The sequence below is a fragment of the Balaenoptera musculus genome, chromosome 8, assembly GCF_009873245.2.
Source record: "Balaenoptera musculus isolate JJ_BM4_2016_0621 chromosome 8, mBalMus1.pri.v3, whole genome shotgun sequence".
In the NCBI taxonomy this organism is placed as follows: domain Eukaryota; kingdom Metazoa; phylum Chordata; class Mammalia; order Artiodactyla; family Balaenopteridae; genus Balaenoptera; species Balaenoptera musculus.
Window position 1 is genome coordinate 53,934,560 of NC_045792.1, and position 19,644 is coordinate 53,954,203.

General features: G+C 36.1%; 1 protein-coding gene across 1 annotated transcript in view; it reads left to right on the plus strand.

Moving 5' to 3' along the window:
• The window catches only part of GDPD4 (glycerophosphodiester phosphodiesterase domain containing 4), a 145,371-nt gene that overhangs the window by 36,377 nt on the left and 89,350 nt on the right, over positions 1-19,644 (plus strand). The window contains exon 10 of the mRNA XM_036861288.1: positions 9,287-9,443. Within this exon, the coding sequence (XP_036717183.1) occupies positions 9,287-9,443 (157 nt within the window). The remainder of the gene's footprint in view (positions 1-9,286; positions 9,444-19,644) is intronic.

Below are 19,644 nucleotides of genomic sequence, written 5' to 3' on the forward strand. Positions count from 1 at the left end.
TATGAAAATTTTGAAAGGAAAAACCCATTGGTAAAGGCAAATATACAGTAAAGATAGAAGATATTCACTTATAAAGCTAGTAGGAAGGTTACAAGGCAAAAGTAATAAAATCATCTATATCCACTATAACTAGTTAAGGGATACACAAAACAAAAAGATGTAAAATATATTAAGAGCAGGCATCTTGTGGCTGTGTCATGCATGTGAGCCCCATAGGGCTGGGGAGGCACCAGTTGCTGCATGGAGAGGAGGCCGAGGCTGCAGCTTGGGGGAGGCCCTAGCTCCTCTCTACCTGTGTCTGGCAGAGCCAGTGTGAGATGAAGAGACAGTCCTTCCCAGCCACTGGGATAACCAAGAGTTTTGCCAGACCTTTGAGCACATACGAAGATAGTGGGGAGCCAGATGAAAAGCACAGACTGTGGTGCTGAAACAGATTAATAAGGAACTTAGTGACTTAGCCCATGACCCTCCAGCACAGTGTTTTGCAGGCCCAGTTGAGGATGATATGTTTCACTGGCGAACCACAATTATGGGACCTAATGACAGCTCATATCAAGGTGGTGTACAATTCATTTTCCTACAAACTACCCCTTCAAACCACCTAAGATTGGATTTACAGCAAGAATTTATTATCCAAATACTAACAATAATGGCAGCATTTGTCTTGATATTCTAAGATCACAGTGGTCTCGTGCTTTAACTATTTCTAGAGTGTGTATATATACATATATGCAGCAGTATCACATTCCATCAAAAAGCAGCAGCATACACATTCTTTTCAAGCGCACATGGAGCATTCTGCAGGACAGATCACATGCTAGGCCACAAAACAAGTCTCAGTGAATTTGAGAAGACTGAATCATATTAAGCATCACAATGCTGTAAGACTAGAAATCAATTAGAAGAAAAAAAAACTGGAAAAAACACAAACATGTGGAGGCTAAAGAATATGCTACTAAACAACCAATGGGTCACTGAAGAAATCAAAGAGGAAATAAAAAAAATACCTGGAGGCAAAATGAAAACACAATGATCCAAAAACTATAGGATGCAGCAAAAGCAATTTTAAGATGGAAGTTTATAGCAATACAAGCCAAGCTCAGGAAACAAGAAAAAAGTAAACAACATAACCTTACACCTAAAAGAATTAGAAAAAGAAGATCAAACAAAACCCAAAGTTAGTAGAAGGAAAGAAATCATAAAGATGAGAGCAGAAATAAATAAAATAGAGACTAAAAAACAACAGAAAAGATCAGTGAAACTATGACCTTCTTTGAAAAGAGAAACAAAATTGATAAGTCTTTAGCCAAACTCTTCCAAAAAAAAAAAAAAAGGCCCAAATAAATACAGTCAGAAATGAATAAGGAGGGCTTCCCTGGTGGCGCAGTGGTTGAGAATCCGCCTGCCAATGCAGGGGACACGGGTTCAAGCCCTGGTCTGGGAAGATCCCGCGGAGCAGCTGGGCCCGTGAGCCACAATTACTGAGCCTGCGCGTCTGGAGCCTGTGCTCTGCAATAAGAGAAGCCGCGATAGTGAGAGGCCCGCGCACCGCAATGAAGAGTGGCCCCCGCTTGCCACAACTAGAGAAAGCCCTCACACAGAAACGAAGACCCAACACAGCCATAAATAAATAAATAAAGGAAGAAACAAACAAAAAAAAGAAATGAATAAGGAGAAGTTACAACAAATAGCACAGAAACATGAAGGATCATAAGAGATTACTATGGACAATTACACACTAATATAATGAACAACCTAGAAGAAATAGATACATTTCCTAGAAATATACAAGCTCCCAAGACTGAACCAGAAAGAAATAGAAAATAGGAACAGACCAATTACCAGTACTGAAATTGAATCATTAATTGAAAAACTCCCAACCAACAAAAGCTCAGGACCGGATGGCTTCACAGGTTAATTCAACCAAACATTTAGAGAAGAGTTAACACCTGTCCTTTTAAAACTATTCCAAAAATTGCTGAGGAAGGAAAAATTCTGACTCAGAACAGTTCTGGCCAGTGTCACCCTGATACCAAAATCAGACAAAGATGTCATACACAAATAGAAAACTATAGGCCAATATCACTAATGAACATAGATGCAAAAATCCTCAACAAAATATTAGCAAACTGAATTCAACAATACATGAAAAGGATCATACACCACGATCAAGTGGGATTTATTCCAGGGATGCAAAGATGATTCAGTATCCACAAATTATTCAGTGTGATACACCACTTTAACAGCTGAAGAATAAAAATCCTGATCATCTCAGTAGATGCAGAAAAAGCTTTTGAAAAAATTGAACATAGTTTTATGATAAGACCTCTTGAAAATGTGGGTATAGAGGGAACATAACTCAACATAAAAAAGGCCACATATGCCAAGCCCAGAATTAACTTCATACTCAATGGTGAAAAGCTGAAAGCATTTTCCTAAGATCAGCAACAAGACAAGGGTGCCCCCTCTCACCGCCTTTATTCAACATAATATTGGAAGTCCTAGCCATGGCAATCAGACAAGAAAAGAAGTAAAAGAAATACAAACTGGAAAGGAAGAAGTAAAACTGTATTTGCAGGTGACAAGATACTATACATAGAAAATCCTAAGGAAACCACCAAAAACCTGTCAATGACTCATCAATGAATTTGGTAAAGTCACAGGATATGAAATTAATATACAGAAGTATGTTGCATTTCTGTACACTAAAAGAACTATCAGAAAGAGAAATTAAGAAAAAAATCCCATTTACAATCATATCAAAAAAATAGAATACATGGGAATAAATCTGACTAAGGAGCTAAAAGACCTATACTTGGAAAACTGTAAGACATAATAAGGGAAACTGAAGATGACACAGAAATATGGAAAGATATACCGTGCTCATGGATTGGAAGAATTAATATTGTTAAAATGACCATACCAACCCAATGCAATCCACAGATTCAGTGCAATCCCTGTCAAAATACCAATGGCATTTTTCACAGAACTAGAACAAATAATTCTAAAACTTGTATGGGAACAAAGAAGACCCCTAAGTACCCAAAACAGTCTTAAGATAGAAGAATGAAACAGTAGGCATCACATGCTCTGATTTCAAACTATATTACAAAGCAACAGTAATCAAAACAGGATGGTGCAGGCACAAAAACAGACACACAGATCAGTGAAACAGAAAAAAGAGCCAAGAAATGAGCCCATAGTTATATGACCAGTTAATCTATGATCAAGGAGGCAAAAATATATGATGGGGAAAGGACAGCCTCTTCAAAAAATGGTGTTGGGAAAACTGTACTACTTTCTCATACTGTATACGAAAATAAACTCAAAATGGATTAAAGACTTAAGTGTAAGTTCTTAAAACATAAAGCTTCTAGAAGAAAACATAGAAAGTATGCTCTTTGACATAAGTTTTACCAATATTTTATGGGGTCTTAGGCAAGGGAAACAAAAGCAAAAATAAAAGACTACATAAAAGCGAAAAGCTTTTGCACAGTGAAGGAAACTGTCAACAAATTGAAGAGGCTGTGTACGGAATGGGAGAAGATATTTGCAAATGATACATCTGACAAGAGGTTAATATCTAAAGTATGTAGAGAACTCATTCAAATCAATATCAAAGAAACAACAACCCAATTAAAAAATGGGCAGAGGAACTGAATAGACATTTTTTAAAGAAGACATTTAGATGGCCAACAGACATGTGAACAGATGCTCTATATCACTAATCACCAGGGAAATACAAATCAAAACCACAATGAGATACTCCCTCACACATTGTCAGAATGGCTGTTAACCAAAAGACAACAAATTATAAATGTTGGCAAGGATGTGGAGAAAAAGGAACCCTGGTACACTGTTGGTGGGAATGTAAATTGGTGCAGGCACTATGGAAAACAGTATGGAGGTTCCTCAAAAAATTTAAAAAAGCAGTACCATATGATCTATCAATTCCACTTCTGGGTGTATATCTGAAGAAAATGAAAACACCAATTTGAAAAGATATATGTGGGCTTCCCTGGTGGCGCAGTGGTTGAGAATCTGCCTGCTAATGCAGGGGACACGGGTTCGAGCCCTGGTCTGGGAAGATCCCACATGCTGCAGAGCAACTAGGCCCGTGAGCCACAACTACTGAGCCTGCGCGTCTGGAGCCTGTGCTCCGCAACAAGAGAGGCCACGAGAGTGAGAGGCCCATGCAGTGCAATGAAGAGCGGCCCCCGCTTGCCGCAACTAGAGAAAGCCCTCACATGGAAACGAAGATCCAACATAGCAATCAATCAATAAATCTAAAAAAAAAAAAATTAAAAAAAAAAAGAAAAGATATATGCCCCCCTATGTTCACTGCAGCATTATATACAATAGTCAAGATATGGAAACAACCTAAGTGCCCATCAATATATGAATGGGGAAAGAAGAAATGGTATGTATGTATGTGTGTGTGTGTGTGTGTGTGTGTACACACACACACACACCATGGAGTATTACTCAGCCATAAAAAGAATGAAATCTTGCCATTTGTGACAACACGTATGTACCTAGAGATATTATGCCAAGTGAAATAAGTCAGACAGAATGACAAATACTGTATCATTTCATTTATATGTGAAATCTAAAAAACAAAACAAGTGAACAAACAACCAAACCAGCACAGAGTTATAGAGGCAGAGAACAAACAGGTGGTTGCCAGAAGGGGAGAGGGTTGGAGGGAAGGAGAGAAATAGGTGAGGGAGTTTAAGAGGTACAAACTTTCAGTTACAAAAATGAATCACAGATATGAAATGTACAGTGTGGGATATAGTCAATAATTATGTAATATCTTTGTATGGTGACAGATGACAACTAGAGTTAATGGTGATTATTATTAAATGTATAGAAATATTGAATCACTGTGTTGTGTACCAAGAATTAACGTAGTTGTAGGTCAATTATACTTGAAAAGCAAGCAGGCAAACAAACAGACTCATAGAAGGTCAGATTTGTGACTAACAGAGAACAGGTGTGGGTGAGAGAGGTGGAATCAGACGAAGGTAGTCAAATATACAATCTTCCAGTTATAAGACAAATAAATACTAGGGATGTAATGTGCAACATGATAAAGATAGTTAACTATATATTAGTTCCTATATATATTTCCTATATTTGGAGTATAGGATCTTTTTCTGCCATCCCGAGTCTTACCAGATGCCTTGCAAGTTACTTCATGAACCTGTACACAGATTCTTCATTGTTCGTGTATAGAAATGCAACTGATTTTTGAATGTTTCCTTTGTATTCTGCTGTTTTGTGGAATTCATTTATTCTGTTTGTTGTTGGTGTTGTGGAAACTTTAGGCTTTTCTACATATAAGATTATACCACTTGAAAACGGAAGTAATTTTATTTTCCTCCATTCCAATTTGGATGCATTTTATTTCTCCATGTTGCTTAATTGCTCTGGCTAGAACTGTTAGTGTCACTGTGAATAGAAGTGCCAAAAGCAGACATCCTTGCCTTGTTCCTAATTTTAGAGGAAAAGCTTTTAGTCTTTCACCATTGAATATGGTGTTTACTGTGGGTTTTTCATATTTGTCTTTTATTATTTTGGGGTGGTTTGCTTCTATTTCTAGTTTGATGAGAATTTTTATCATTAAAAGGTGTTGAATTGTCAAATGCCTTTTCTGCATCAATTGAAATGATCATGTTTTTATTTTTCTCTTTCATTCTCTTAATGTGATGTATTACATTGATGGATTTCATTATGTTGAAACATTCTTGCATTTTGGGAAAAAATCCCACTTGGTCATTGTGTATGATCCTTTTAATACACTCCTGAATTCTGTTTGCTAGTATTTTGTTGAGGATTTTTTGCATCAATGTTCATAAGGGATATTAGTCTATAATTTTCTTTTCTTGTAGTGTGTTTGTCTGGCTTTGGTGTTGGGGTATCCCTTAGATTGTTAACTTTTCTACAATCTTTTTTAATTCTCAGACTCAATAAGTTGTACTGTCCTATCTTTCAGTTCACTGATTCTTTCTTCTGCCTGTTTAAATCTGCCTTTGAATCCCTGTAGTCAGTTTTTCATTTCAGTTATTGTACTTTTTAGCTCCAGAATTTCCTTTTGGTTTCCTTTTAGGGTTTCAAAAGTCTCTATTAAATATTTCCATTTTGCTCATACATTGTTTTATTGACTTTATTCACATCTTCCTTTAGTTCTTTAAGTATCTTTAAGATGATTGTTTTAAAGTCTTTGACTAGTATATCCACCATCAGCTCTTTTTCAGGGACAGTTCCTGTTGATTTATTTTTTTCCTTTGAATGGGCCATACTTTCTTAGTTTTTGTTTGTTTGGTTGGTTTTTGTTTGTTTTTTTTTTTGGTACGTCTTGTGGGTTTTTGGGGTTTTTTTTGGTTGAAAACTGGGCATTTGAATCTAATAATGTGGTAACACTGGAAATCAGATTCTCCCCCTTCTCTGGGGTTTGATGGGTTTTGTTATTGTTTTTTTCTTTTTAATTAAAAAATTTTGAAAGATGTCTCTGTGCCATACATCAGCCTGAGGTGTAAACTTAAGGTTTTCTCAGGTTTTTCTGATCCTATCCTTGGGCATATATAGGCACTTTCTAATTTTCCCTTGTATGTGCAGGTGTTTTTAGTATGCTGGTCTTTAATGTCTGGCTTCCAAAAGAGAAAAGGAGAAAAATAGACGGTTAAAAATGGTGCTGGTCCTTTAAATCTTGTGTAAGTCACTTCAGTTAGAGGGCGAGGGCTTTGCAACAGTGGAAGAAGGTGCAACAACAGTGGTCGCCCACCTCTTTGCTCTTTTGTGAAAAGAAGCAGCAATTAGTGACCAGAGTAGAGAACTCCTGTATTTGGAATACAGGATCTTTTTCGCCACCCTGGCTCTCACCAACTGCTGTGCAAGTTACTCCAGGAACCTGTCGGCAGTTGTTTGCCATGTGGCTGGGGGTGTGTGATGGGTACCTGCTACTGTGCTAAGAGCTGAAATTGACTGAAATTAACCCGAATTTAAATGTAAGCTTTCCTCTGGAAGTTGCAAGCCTTTAATATACTTCAGCCTTCCAAGAGAGTTACATCAGACAGAGTCTGCCAGTGCAGTTGTTGTCTAGGTGGGGAGACAGATTCCTAGTGCTTCCTACTCTATTATCTTCCCAGCATCATCTCTTCTTCCTTTCATTTTTGATGAATTTTAAGTTGACAGTTGTTTTCCTTCACCATTTAAAATATGTTGTTTCATTGTTTTCTGTGTCTCGTATTTTCTGTTGAGAAGTCCACTGGATACTTATCTTTATTTCTCTCTAAATATGTATTTTCTTTTCCTGTGTCTACTTTTATAATTTTCTTTTCCTCATCAATTTTTCACCAATTTGGTTATTATAATTCTTACTGTGGTGTATGTGCATGTGTATGTGTATTTATTTCTCTTGGTATTCATTAATATTAGGTCTGTTGATGCACAATTTTTTTTAATTTTTGGAATTTTTACTTTCACTTCCTCAGATTTTTTTTTTCTGTTCCTTCCCTCTTTTTAGTACTCCAACCACACATATATAATACTGCTTGATATTGTCTCACAGTTCATTTGGATAGATTCTGTTGCTACATCTTCAAATTCACTATTCTTTACATGATCTGTAGTATCAAATATGCTGTTAAATTCATCTAGTGAAATTTTCATTTCAGTTATTATATTGTTTCATCTCTAGAATTTCCATTTATTTCTTTTTCATATCTCAGAGTTATGTCTTCGTTATGTTCATGTGTTCCTTTGCATCTATTTTATGCATCATCTATGTTTTTGTTTTACATGACTTAATATCCTTGTTTACTAATTCTGTCACCTATGTCATTTCCAAGTTTGTCTTTATTGAGTAATTTCTCCTGGTTATGGTTACATTTTCATACTTCTTTACACGTCTGGTGAATTTTGGTTACATGCCAGACATTGTGATTTTGCCATTCTGGGTGCTATATTTTTTGTATTCCTTTAAATAATTTTGGTCTTTTTCTAGCAGGCAGTTAAGTTACTTGCAGACTAGTTTGATCCTTTGGAGGCTTGTTTTTAAGTTCTTTTATGGAGGCTCTAAAGTAATTCTAGTTCTAAATTATTCCCATTTCAAAGGTGTGCCCATGTAATTATTGAGGTCACTCCACTGATAGAACTTGAAGGAGTTACACCCCTGTGTGAGCTCTGCAAATTGTCTTACAACTTTCTGGTAATTTTCTTTTCTTGGAAGTTGTTCTTGGCAAACTTCTTAGAGTTTTACTCTGCACATGTACAAATTTATATTTTTTTGTTTTGTTTTTTTTTTTTTACAAATTGATATTAACCATACTTCAAGGGACCTCTGTACATATTTCCCTGGAATGCTTTCTTTTTGCATAGCTCCCATTGTCTCTGGGACTCTAGCCAACAAATTCTAGCTGTCTTGACCTCTCCTTAATCTTATCTCCTTCTCCTAATTTCAGTACGATAGCTGGGTACTTTTTAGATGCCCCCCTCCTTGCCCCATGCCACGTTCCAGTATTTACCTGCAAGAATGAAGCCAGGGTAATGGTAGAGCCTATTTCATTTGTTTGCCTTTTCTCAGATAATTATACTGTGCTTCCCATTGTCCATTTCCTAAAAAAGTTAATTCTCTTATTTTATCCAGTTAGATTTGTTTATGGACAGGAGGCTAAGTCTCAATCCTGTTACTCCTTCATGGTCATTACAGAGTTCTCTTCATATATATTTTAATGATAAAGGAAGAGAGATTTTCATAAAAGCGGAGATTCTTCAAGGCAAATAGCTGATAACAGAAGTTTTCAGATAATAAACTTCAGATAATAATGATGCCATCTGATGTGAAGGATCTAGGACTAGAAATACTCAGGGCAGTTGTCAGCTGGGAAATGAGTCAGAAAAACACAGGGAGATTGTGTAGATGCCTGCTTAGTATGGTTCTGGGGACCTCAGGGCCTTGCCCCATCCACTTCTCACTCACTTTACTCTCAGATCACTCTCACTCTACCTGTTGTTTTCTTGATCCATAAATTCCCTGGATAGGAAAGCTACTCTTTCACCATAGCTAACATGGTTATTATACACCACAAAAGATTGCTTTCTTGGGCAGAAAAATATTGACATCAAAGTATAAATTACTGGTACTTATTCCTTTGCTAAGATTTGGGAGGGAGTAAGGAGCCCTAGTAAGACTTGTGACCTTGATGGACTGAGAACCCTGTCTGCCAGGGAGGCTGAATTCAGCCTATCCACCTCTTCCCCTCTTTTCCCTCTCTGCCTGCAGTTATGATCATGTGCCTTTTCTCATGCATGACTCTGACCTGAGAAGAACAACCAATATCAATGAGGTCCTGCCAAATGCCTCTTTGACCCACCCTTCCTTATTTGATTGGGATTTCCTGTCGACTCTGAATGCAGGCAAATGGTTTTCACATCCACGGGTAAGACACATTCCCCAGCTCAAGAAACCTGCACTGACCCTCTTCTGTATGAGGTCATGTGCTGCTCCTGGAGATAAAAGCTTTAGATGAAGATAAGCAAGTGTACACACAATTTCATCCGTTTGGTAGCAGGACTGTTGATAGCATTTGCAGGAACGCTGTTCCAGTAATGCAGTCAGTCTAATTGCTGCTTTTTACATTCACTGGAAATTCTGAAGACAAACTTGTAAACTTACTCTTGTCATTTAATTTCTTTTTATCTAAGAATTTCATAAGCTTTTAAGTGTACCCATCATGTAAATAGCATTTTCCTCAGTGTTTTGAGTAGCTCAATCATCAGTGAGGCAGACTAGGAAACATCTATTCTTGATTCTTTCTTACCATTCAACAAATATTTATTGAGTACCTACTGGGCACTAGGCATATGGAATACATGGTGAATATACACACATCCAGTCCTATTGGAGTTCACAGTATAAGAAAGAGGCAATTGTAATACTTTGCAATAAGTGCTAAACTAAAGTTAATTTGACATTGCTCAGGAATACACAAGAACAATTTCTAACTCAGTTTGAGGGATAGGGATGGGGGATTCTGGAAGAAGGAGATGTATAGGCCAGTAGAGGTATGGTAAAAATAGAAAGCTGTGTACAATGTAATTTTGAGACAAGAGTGAATGATTCTACTTGAGAGAGTTGGAGATTACTTCATGCAAAGGTATCATTTGAGCTGAGGGAAGGTCATTACTCAAGGGAACCATGGGCAGTGATAGTCGCTTGTTTCAGAGATTACAGTATACTGGAGCAAGAGGGGATGTGGTGTGTGTGTGTGTAAGAAAGAAAGAGAGGATGAAGGATGAAGAGAAGGATAGAGAGAAAAAAGGGGTAGGGAGGAGATGGGAGATAGATTGGGAGAAGAATCTGGGAAAACATGTTATGAGAAGACTATACAATGCGTAAATAACAAGTTAGAGAGTTTGGAATTATCCTGAATATTTTAAAGTGGGTAAAACAAAAGGTCATTTTTACATTTGATAAAATTCAAGCCTGTCTTCTCAAGATAGATTAAAGAAAACAAAACAACTTACATTTTCCAGGTTATCATATATCTAGAGGGAATCATGTAACCTAGGTTTTACCAATCAGATATACTCATTCTGAGTCTTCGATTTTTTTTTTTTTAATTATTTATTTATTTATTTATTTATTTATGGCTGTGTTGGGTCCTCGCTTCTTTGCGAGGGCTTTCTCTAGTTGCGGCGAGCGGGGGCCACTCCTCATCGCGGTGCGCGGGCCCCTCACTCTCACTGTCGCGGCCTCTCCTGTTGCGGAGCACAGGCTCCAGACGCGCAGGCTCAGCAGCTGTGGCTCACGGGCCCAGCCGCTCCGCGGCACGTGGGATCCTCCCAGACCAGGGCCTGAACCCGTGTCCCCTGCACTGGCAGGCAGACTCTCAACCACTGCGCCACCAGGGAAGCCCTGAGTCTTCGATTTTGACAATAAACATCTGAGCAGGACAGACAGCAGGCATTCATATTGCCAGCACCTATGGCAGCAGAGCTAGCATGGTTGGGGGTCAGCTGTGGTAATAGCTCTCTAATCAGGTAATTGTGTAATTAGGGAAATAAATCTTCAGGTATTTTGATTATGTATTGAGGTGGAATGGGATTTTATTTATATTTGATGTTAATCCTGAAGACTGATTTGATCCTTTTTCATGTTAAAAAAGTAAAAAGTAAAGAACTGTGTACGGATAGACTTATCCACTTAAATTCATTCTATTAACTAGTGTTAATATAAGGGATAGCTGAAAGTTGATTTGTAATGACTGTATCACCTCAGAATACTTATCCTCATATGAGTATATAGCCTATAAACACTGTTTCCGTATGTGAAAATGATGGGATCAATCTGATATTCCAGGTTTCTGTGTGTATGTAGGCTCTGTATATAAGTCTCACCATACATGAATAAATAGACACGTACAAACTAGAGATGCTTCGTTAGTATATATATACATCAGATTAGTTAGTCATAGGTAATGTTCTGGCAAATGTGTATTCCAAATGAAAAGGCTGTTATTGTATCTGATGTGTAATGTATGGTTTGTAAAAGTCCTACTTATTGTAAGTGGTAGGGTTGGCTTTGTTATTTTAATAATTTTTGTGTATTTTTTAGGATTAATAGTTTTATTTTAGCATATTTAGGTGGTATGTTTGCAGTGTTTAGTTATACTATTACTCTGGTTACTGAATAGTATCCTGAAACCTCAACTTCAAATATGGTTATCTAGGGGGCTTTATTTTAGGTTTGATTGTGGAGCTTTCTTTGCTTGCATGCTGCGCAGTCAGAAGTGGTTGAAGTGGTGGCACATTATTTAAAAGATTTGGATGTTTGGGTAATTTTTCATAGCAAAGAAATTGGTTTTGTTTGTGAAGGTTATTCTGGGTTGCTCTTTATTGGTTGGGTGTAGTTATGGATTGATGGTAGTGGTGAGCTGATTATTATTTGTCAGTATAGTTATTACTCTTTAGATTACTTGTGAAAATTTAGTAGTTAATCTGATCAATAATGAAATAAAAATAGATATATAAGTTCTGGGAATTGCCCCTAGAAGATCAGCTGAGTTCCTCTTTTTCCAGTAAAACCAACATTTCTGTGGAGCATTTTTATATCCTTTTGTGAAAGTATAAATCTCAAAAAGTATAATTCTCATGCATATAGATAGTGAGCAGAGTATAAGTTTTGTTTAGCACATTAATGTAGGAACAAGCAAGATGACAAAACCCACTCAAAAGAGAAGTGAGAAACCAACATGCGTATAATCAGAGCAACAAAGAAATGCTGAAACTATATTGCTAAGTTGGATATAAACCTATCATGTTAACTTGGTTAATATACTCTATGGCAATGAAAACATACCTTTGGAGTTATCTTCTCTATCAAAAATCATTTGCATCTCTACTGTACAAAAATCATTTCCACTTTTATTAGTTTTCTACAACTCAACATCTAACTTTACATAGTCTGGCCCTAATCGATAGTAAATAATATTGATAGTTCAAGGAAAGTTACATTCCCATAAGAGTCAGATGACCCTTAGGTCAACCCTTAAACAATGTGCTACCATGAGATTACAGGGTCCAGAAATCACCTTTTGCCTTATTGCTAAGTTTTGAATAATTTAAGTCTCCTCTTGTGATCATAAATAACTTCTGTGGATTATTTAGAGACTGGTCTCATTGTGATTTGTATTATTTGGCTTTATTAATTTACATCACTGCAGTAAGAATGGTCAATTAACACACATTAGGTTCCTTGTTTATAATCAGCAAATCTAGAATCCAATCACGTTAGACAACTGCTAAGGCCATTAAATTAGGTTTTGTCCCGAGAGTATGTATGGAATCTAGAATTTCATTTTTAATAAAATCTTTCCAGAACTCTTTTTATCACTATTATTTACAAAATAAATTCATTTGCGCCAGGTTTCACCTGTATACTTCCAGATGTGGGCAAATTCCTCTCTCCTTTTCTTGCAAGTCAGTGGCCATTCTTACTACTTGTAATGCTGGGACAATGTACAACAACGGACACCAGACAGTTTGCCTAGGAAGGCTTGTAGACATTGCTTCCAAATGCCAATTAGATCTGTGTCCTTAGTGGGGACTGGAGGCTTGTCATATCAGATTGAATGAAATGTATCCTCAAATATGATCCTTTAGGAATGGCCTGATTACACAATCAATTTGTCCAATAATATCCCAGTGAAAGGAGGACAGATTTTTATTCAACACATGCAAATGACTGTATTGCCATGAAACATAGAGACTCGGTAAAAAGTATTTGTACCTGAATTCTGAGGGGTGGTGAGAACAAGATGCTCAATACAAAGTATGTTTTTCATAAGCATAAGAGTTAGAGAAAAGTCAAAAGAGAATGGGTTTTCTCATATGCCCATCAGAAAATAGAATGTTAAAAAGAGTACCAACAAAATTCCAAACTGAATAAGCATGATTATATTGCTCTCATCAGTTCATTAAATCTGGCATAGGTAATGCCCTGCTATGTCTAAGGTTATCAGTGTGCTTCCACAAAGTTACCTGCTCCTGCACTAAAATTTAATCTTGGAAATTCTGACTCAGTCCCCTGATACAGATGGATTGGTGTCTGATTGACATGATGGTGTCAGCTTACACTGGGAAGCCTGTTTCCATGAGTTTATTCTTTGCATATCAGTAGATAAGAGAGAATCTGTACAGTCCTTTCAAACAAGATTTTGAGTCTAGCCTTTCCAATTTCTGATCTATATCTTGCAGAAAAAACCTTCAGACAAACATGGGAATAAAGCAGAAACCACATGATAATTAAACTGAATTTGTTTGATTAATTTATTATAGTAAATAACAATGTCAGAAAGGAGAATAAAAATGCTTTTAATATGGTATAATACATAACTATTTTCAGAAGATTTGGTTTGTTTCCCTTAAGAGTAAGACATATTATGGGCATTGAGAATATTAACGGCTCTCCTCGTTCTTCCAATCCATTCTTTAAAACTTAAAAAATTGTCAAACTGTGAAACATATTTACATTATTATTTTACCTGCGAAATATTGACTGGGAAAGTAAAGGTTCCCTTTTTATATTTTACAGCTCCTACCATATTACAGGCTTAATACACGGGCAGTTTTTATAACAGTGTTGAACTGTATATGAAACATTGATGTTTCTACTTCTGGCCATGACAATTTATAGGTGCTAGATGTGTCCTCCTGACATAAATAACTAGAAAATCAGAAAAAATATATGAAATATCCATTCTCAGATGCTGGACAGCAGTCAATGCAGAACTGTGATCTGTGAAAGAAGGGAATAATAGGAGAGTGTTATGATTGCCCTCATGTTCTGCCTGGAGGCATGTTCTAACTATCACACAGCAGGAAGAACCTAAGCAAAGCATGGCAATCTTGTGAAATTGAGGAGAGAGAGATTGGATTTTTGAGAGATCAAGGTGGCAGTAATTTTGAGGGAAGAATACCAAAAGGGAGAGAGCTCTCCAGAGAAGGACCTCCAGAAATCTTCTTGGGGTCTGCTTGAGCATGTTGTTGCTATCTAAGAGGTACACAAATAGGGTGAAGCGCCACAAGCCTGGGCAAAGTACTACTAGGGAGCTTTTAGCTGAACCATTCTAAGAGCTCACATAGGTCTGGAAGATATTCAAGTTCTAACTAGCCATATTGGAAGCTAGACTTTGTTGGACTTATGGGGCCTTCAGTAAAAACCCCAGAAAGGTCACACCTCAGTAATAAGGCTAAATAAGCCCTAGATTAAAGGGTATTTTAGACCTGCTCTAAAAAATATCCAGTTGATTTGCTAGTAATCTAAATGCCTGCCAAAATTATTTTTACTGCACTTTAAAGGAGACAACAATGTCAAGCTTCTAACAGTGCAGCAGTCACACTGTCCAACAGCCAATAATAAAATTACTAGGTATACAAAGAAGCAGGAACATGTGGCTTAAAACCAGGAACAAAACTACTCATTAAAAAAAAAGATCCAGAAAAGACAGACTGATAGAAAGGATGTTTTAAACAGAAAGGGACTTTTAAAAAGCTATTACAATCTCTAGGTCCATCCACGTTGCTCCAAATGGCATTATATTGTTCTTTTTTATGGCTGAGTAATATTCCATTGTATATATGTACCACATCTCCTTTATCCATTCCTCTGGTGATGGACATTTAGGGATCTAGAGATTGTCATACTGAGTGAAGTAAGTCAGACAGAGAAAGGCAAATACCATATGATAGTGCTTATATGTGGAATCTTAAAAAAAAAGGGTACAAATGAACTTGTCTACAGAACAGAAATAGAGTTACAGATGTAGAAAACAAACATGCTTACCAGGGGGTAAGTGGGGGAGGGATAAATTGGGAGATTGGGATTGACATATACACAGCACTATATATAAAGTAAATAATTACTAAGGACCTACTGTATAGCACAGGGAACTCTACTCAATACTCTGTAATGGCCTATATGGGAAAAGATCTAAAAAGGAGTGGATATATGTATATGGATAACTGATTCACTTTATACTGCAAACTAACACATTATAAATCATCTATACTCCAATAAAAATTTTTAAAAGAGCTTGTGTAAAATTTTTTTAAAAAGCTATTACAAATGTATCAAGGATTTAAAGGAAAACAAGAACATAATGAGATACGTAAGATATAAAAAGAACCAAATAGAGTTTTTATAACTAAGAAACTATAATGTTTGAAATTTAAAATTCTGAGTATTTTCACATGGGATATTAGTCTACATTTTTCTTTTCTGGTAATGTCATTATCTGGTTTTGGTGTTATGATAATGCTGACCTCATAAAATGAGTTGAAAACGTTCTGTCCTCTCCTATTTCCTGGAAGAAGCTGTGTAGAATTTGTATTGTTTCTTCCTGTGTATTTGGTAGAATTCAACAGTAATCACACCTGAGCCTAAGTTTTCTTTGTTGGAAGGTTGTTACTTATAAAGTCAATTTCATTAATAGATACATGGCCTTCAGGTTATCTTTCTTCTTCAGCTGTTGTTGATAGTTTGTGTCTTTTGAGGAATTGGTCTGTATCATTAAGTTGTTGAATTTATGGACAGAGTTGTTCATAATATTTTAAATTATCCTTTTAATGACTGTGGGATTAGTCATTGTATTTCCTTTATTATCCCTGCTTTTCATAATTTGTATTTCTTTCCCGTTTTTGTTCAGCTGGCTAGAGATATATCAATTGCATTGATCTTGGCAAAGGAACAGTAAGGTTTCATTGATTTCTCTATTGTTTTTTGTTATTAATTTCATAGATTTTTGTTCAGATCTTTATATTGTATTTCTTTTGTTTGCCTTCGGTTTGATTTTTATCTTTTGTTTCTGGTTTGGTAAAGTAGAAACTTAGGTTACTGATTTTAAGTCTTTTTTCTTTCTATCATAAGCATTTAATACTGTATGTTTACCTATAAGCACTGCTTCAGCTGCATTGTGCAGATTTTGATATTTTGCATTTTAATTTAGTTCTAAATATAGAAAAATTTCCCCCTGAGCCTTCTCCCTTGACCATGGGTTTTTTAGAAATATTTTTTCAAATTTCTAAATATTTGCAGATGTCCCAGTTATTTTCTTATTATTGATTTCTAGTTTAATTCTGTTCTCATCTGAGTGCATACTTTGTGTGATTGCTGTTCTTTCATATTTACTAAGATTCATCTTATTGTCCAGAATATGGTCTGTCTTAATATTCCAAGAGCATGTGAGAGGAATGTGTACTCTACATTTGTTTAGGAGATTGTTTTGTAAATGTTGTTAGGTCAAATTGGCTAATAATGTTCAGATTGCCTCTGTTCTTAAGGATTTTCTGCCTATTCTATCCATTACTGAGAGAGGAGTAATGAAGTCTTCAACCATAATGGTTGATTTCGATTTTTCTTTTGGATCTATCAGTTCTGCTTCATGTATTTTGAAGCTCCATTGTTAAGAGCATACATATTTAGTATTAGTATGTGTCCTTGGAGAATTTGCCTTTTTCATGACAGAATAATGGCCTCCCAAAGATGGCCATGCCGTAATTCCTGGAACCAGTAAATATATTACCAAACATGGTAAAAAGGTCTTTGCAGATTTAATTGAGGTTATGGATCCTCAGATGATGAGATTATCCTGGATTATCTGGGTGGGCTCAATCTAATCACATGAGTCCTTAAAAGCAGAGAACCTTTCCTAGCTGCAGTCAGAGAATTGCAGCAATGGAGAAAAGGCAGGAAATATTCAAAGCATGAGAAAGACTCAACCCACCGTTGCTCCCTTTGAAGATGAAGAAACCAGGCTGTGAGCCAAGGAATGTTGGTGACATCTAGAAGATGAGGATGGCCTTTAGCTGATAGACAACAAGGAAATGGGGGACCTCAGTCCTACAACTACAGGGAACTAAATTCTGCCAACAACCTGAATGAACAGCAAATGGATTTTCCTTCCCTAAGGAACTCTAGAGAGGAACACAGACCTGCTGGCACCTCGATTTTAGCCAAGTGAGACCCAGACAAGTCTTCCAACCTACAAAACTATAAAATAATATATTTGTGTTGTTTCAAGCCACTAAATTTGTGTTGTTACAGTAACAATAGAAAATCATAATATAATGTCCCTCTGTATCAATGATAATTGTAACTTATGAACATAGACAGAAAACACTTTGACAAAACATTAGCATCTCAAATCCATGAGTACATAAAAAAGAGAATATATCGTGACCAAGTGGGGGTCCATCTTGGGAGTGTAAGACTGGTTCAGCATTAAAAAATTCAGTCAATGTAATTTACTGTATCAACAGTCTAAAGAAAACTACACAATCGCTTAAATTGATGCAGCAAAAGCATTTGACAACATTCAACAAAAATTCCATTTGTGACTAAAAGCTCTCAGCAAAGTTGGAATAGAAGAGAGCTTCCTTAAACTAACAAAGGAGAACTTTTAAAAGCCTGTAGCTAACATTGTTCTTAATGGTGAAAAAATGAATGTTTTTCTCCTGAGATTGGGAACAAGGCAAGAATGCCCTCCCTAATGTAAATTGGTACAGCCACTATGGAAAACATCATGGAGGTTCCTTAAAAAACTAAAAATAGAGTTGTCATATGATGCAGCAATCCCACTCCTGGACATATATTCAGACAAAACTATAATTCAAAATGATACATGCACCTGTATGTTCATAGCAGCACTATTCACAACAGCCAAGACATGGAAACAACCTAAATGTCTACCTTCAGATGAATGGATAAAGAAGCTGTGGAACATACATACAATGGAATACTACTCAGCCATAAAAAATAATGAAATAATGCTATTTGGAGCAACATGAATGGACCTAGAGATGATCATACTAAGTGAAGTCAGAAAGAGAAAGATGAATACCATATGATATCACTTATATGTGGAATCTAAAGTATGACACAAATGAACTTAACTACCAAACAGAAACAGACTCACAGACATAGAGAACAGACTTGTGGTTGCCAAGAGGGAGGAGGGGTGGTGGAGAGATGGATTAGGAGTTTGGGATTAGCAGATGCAAACTATTATATACAGAATGGATAAACAGCAAGGTCCTACTGTATAGCACAGGGACCTGTGCTGTATCAATATCCTGTGATAAACCATAATGAAAAAGAATATAAAAAAGAATGTATATATATTATAACTTTGCTGTACAGCAGAAATTAATACAACATTGTGAATCAGCTATACTTCAATAAAATAAAAATTTTTTAAAAAAGAATGACCTCCCTTACCACTCCTACTGAACATCATACTGGAAGTCCAAGGCAATGTATTGTGGAAAGAAAGATAAATAAAGGGCATGCAGACAAATAGACTTGAAAGGAAGAAAGCAAACTATTTCTATTCACATACAACTTGGTGGTCTATGTAGAAGTTATAAAATAATCTACAAAAAAGCTCCTAGAACTAATAACTCAGTTTCACAAGGTCACAGGATACAAGGTCTATATACAAAATCAGTTGTATTCCTATATTCCAGTAATGTATTCCTATATTTCAGTAATGAAGAATTGGAATTTGAAATTAAAATAGCACCATTATAATAGCATCCAAAAATAAATCAGGTACTTGAGCATCAATCTAAAAGAAAATATGTGTGCCTGATCTGTATGCTGAAAACTACAGAACCCAGATGAAAGAAACCTAGCAAGCTATTTTATTAAGGTATTAACAAGGGTTATAAAAATTTTATGAAATGGCAAAGGAACTAGAAGAGCCAAAATAGTTTTGAAAAAGAACAAGGTTGTAGAACTCACACTACTTGAGTTTAAGAATTGTTATAAAGGTAAAGTCATCAAAAATTTATGATATTGATGAAAGAATAGACGAAGATCAATGGAACAGAACTGAGATCCCAGAAATAGACCTACACCAAGGTAAATAGTTGAATCATACCAATTAAAAACAGAGATGATCAGGTTGGATTATAAAAAACTCAACTTCATGCTGTCTATAAGAACCCCATTTCAACTATAACCACAATGTTATTTTAATACGTTTTAGTGGTTAAAGGTAAAATAATGCAGAAATATATACTATACAAACACTAATCAAGTTAAATCTGGAGTGGCTGTATTGATACTGTTGCCGCACA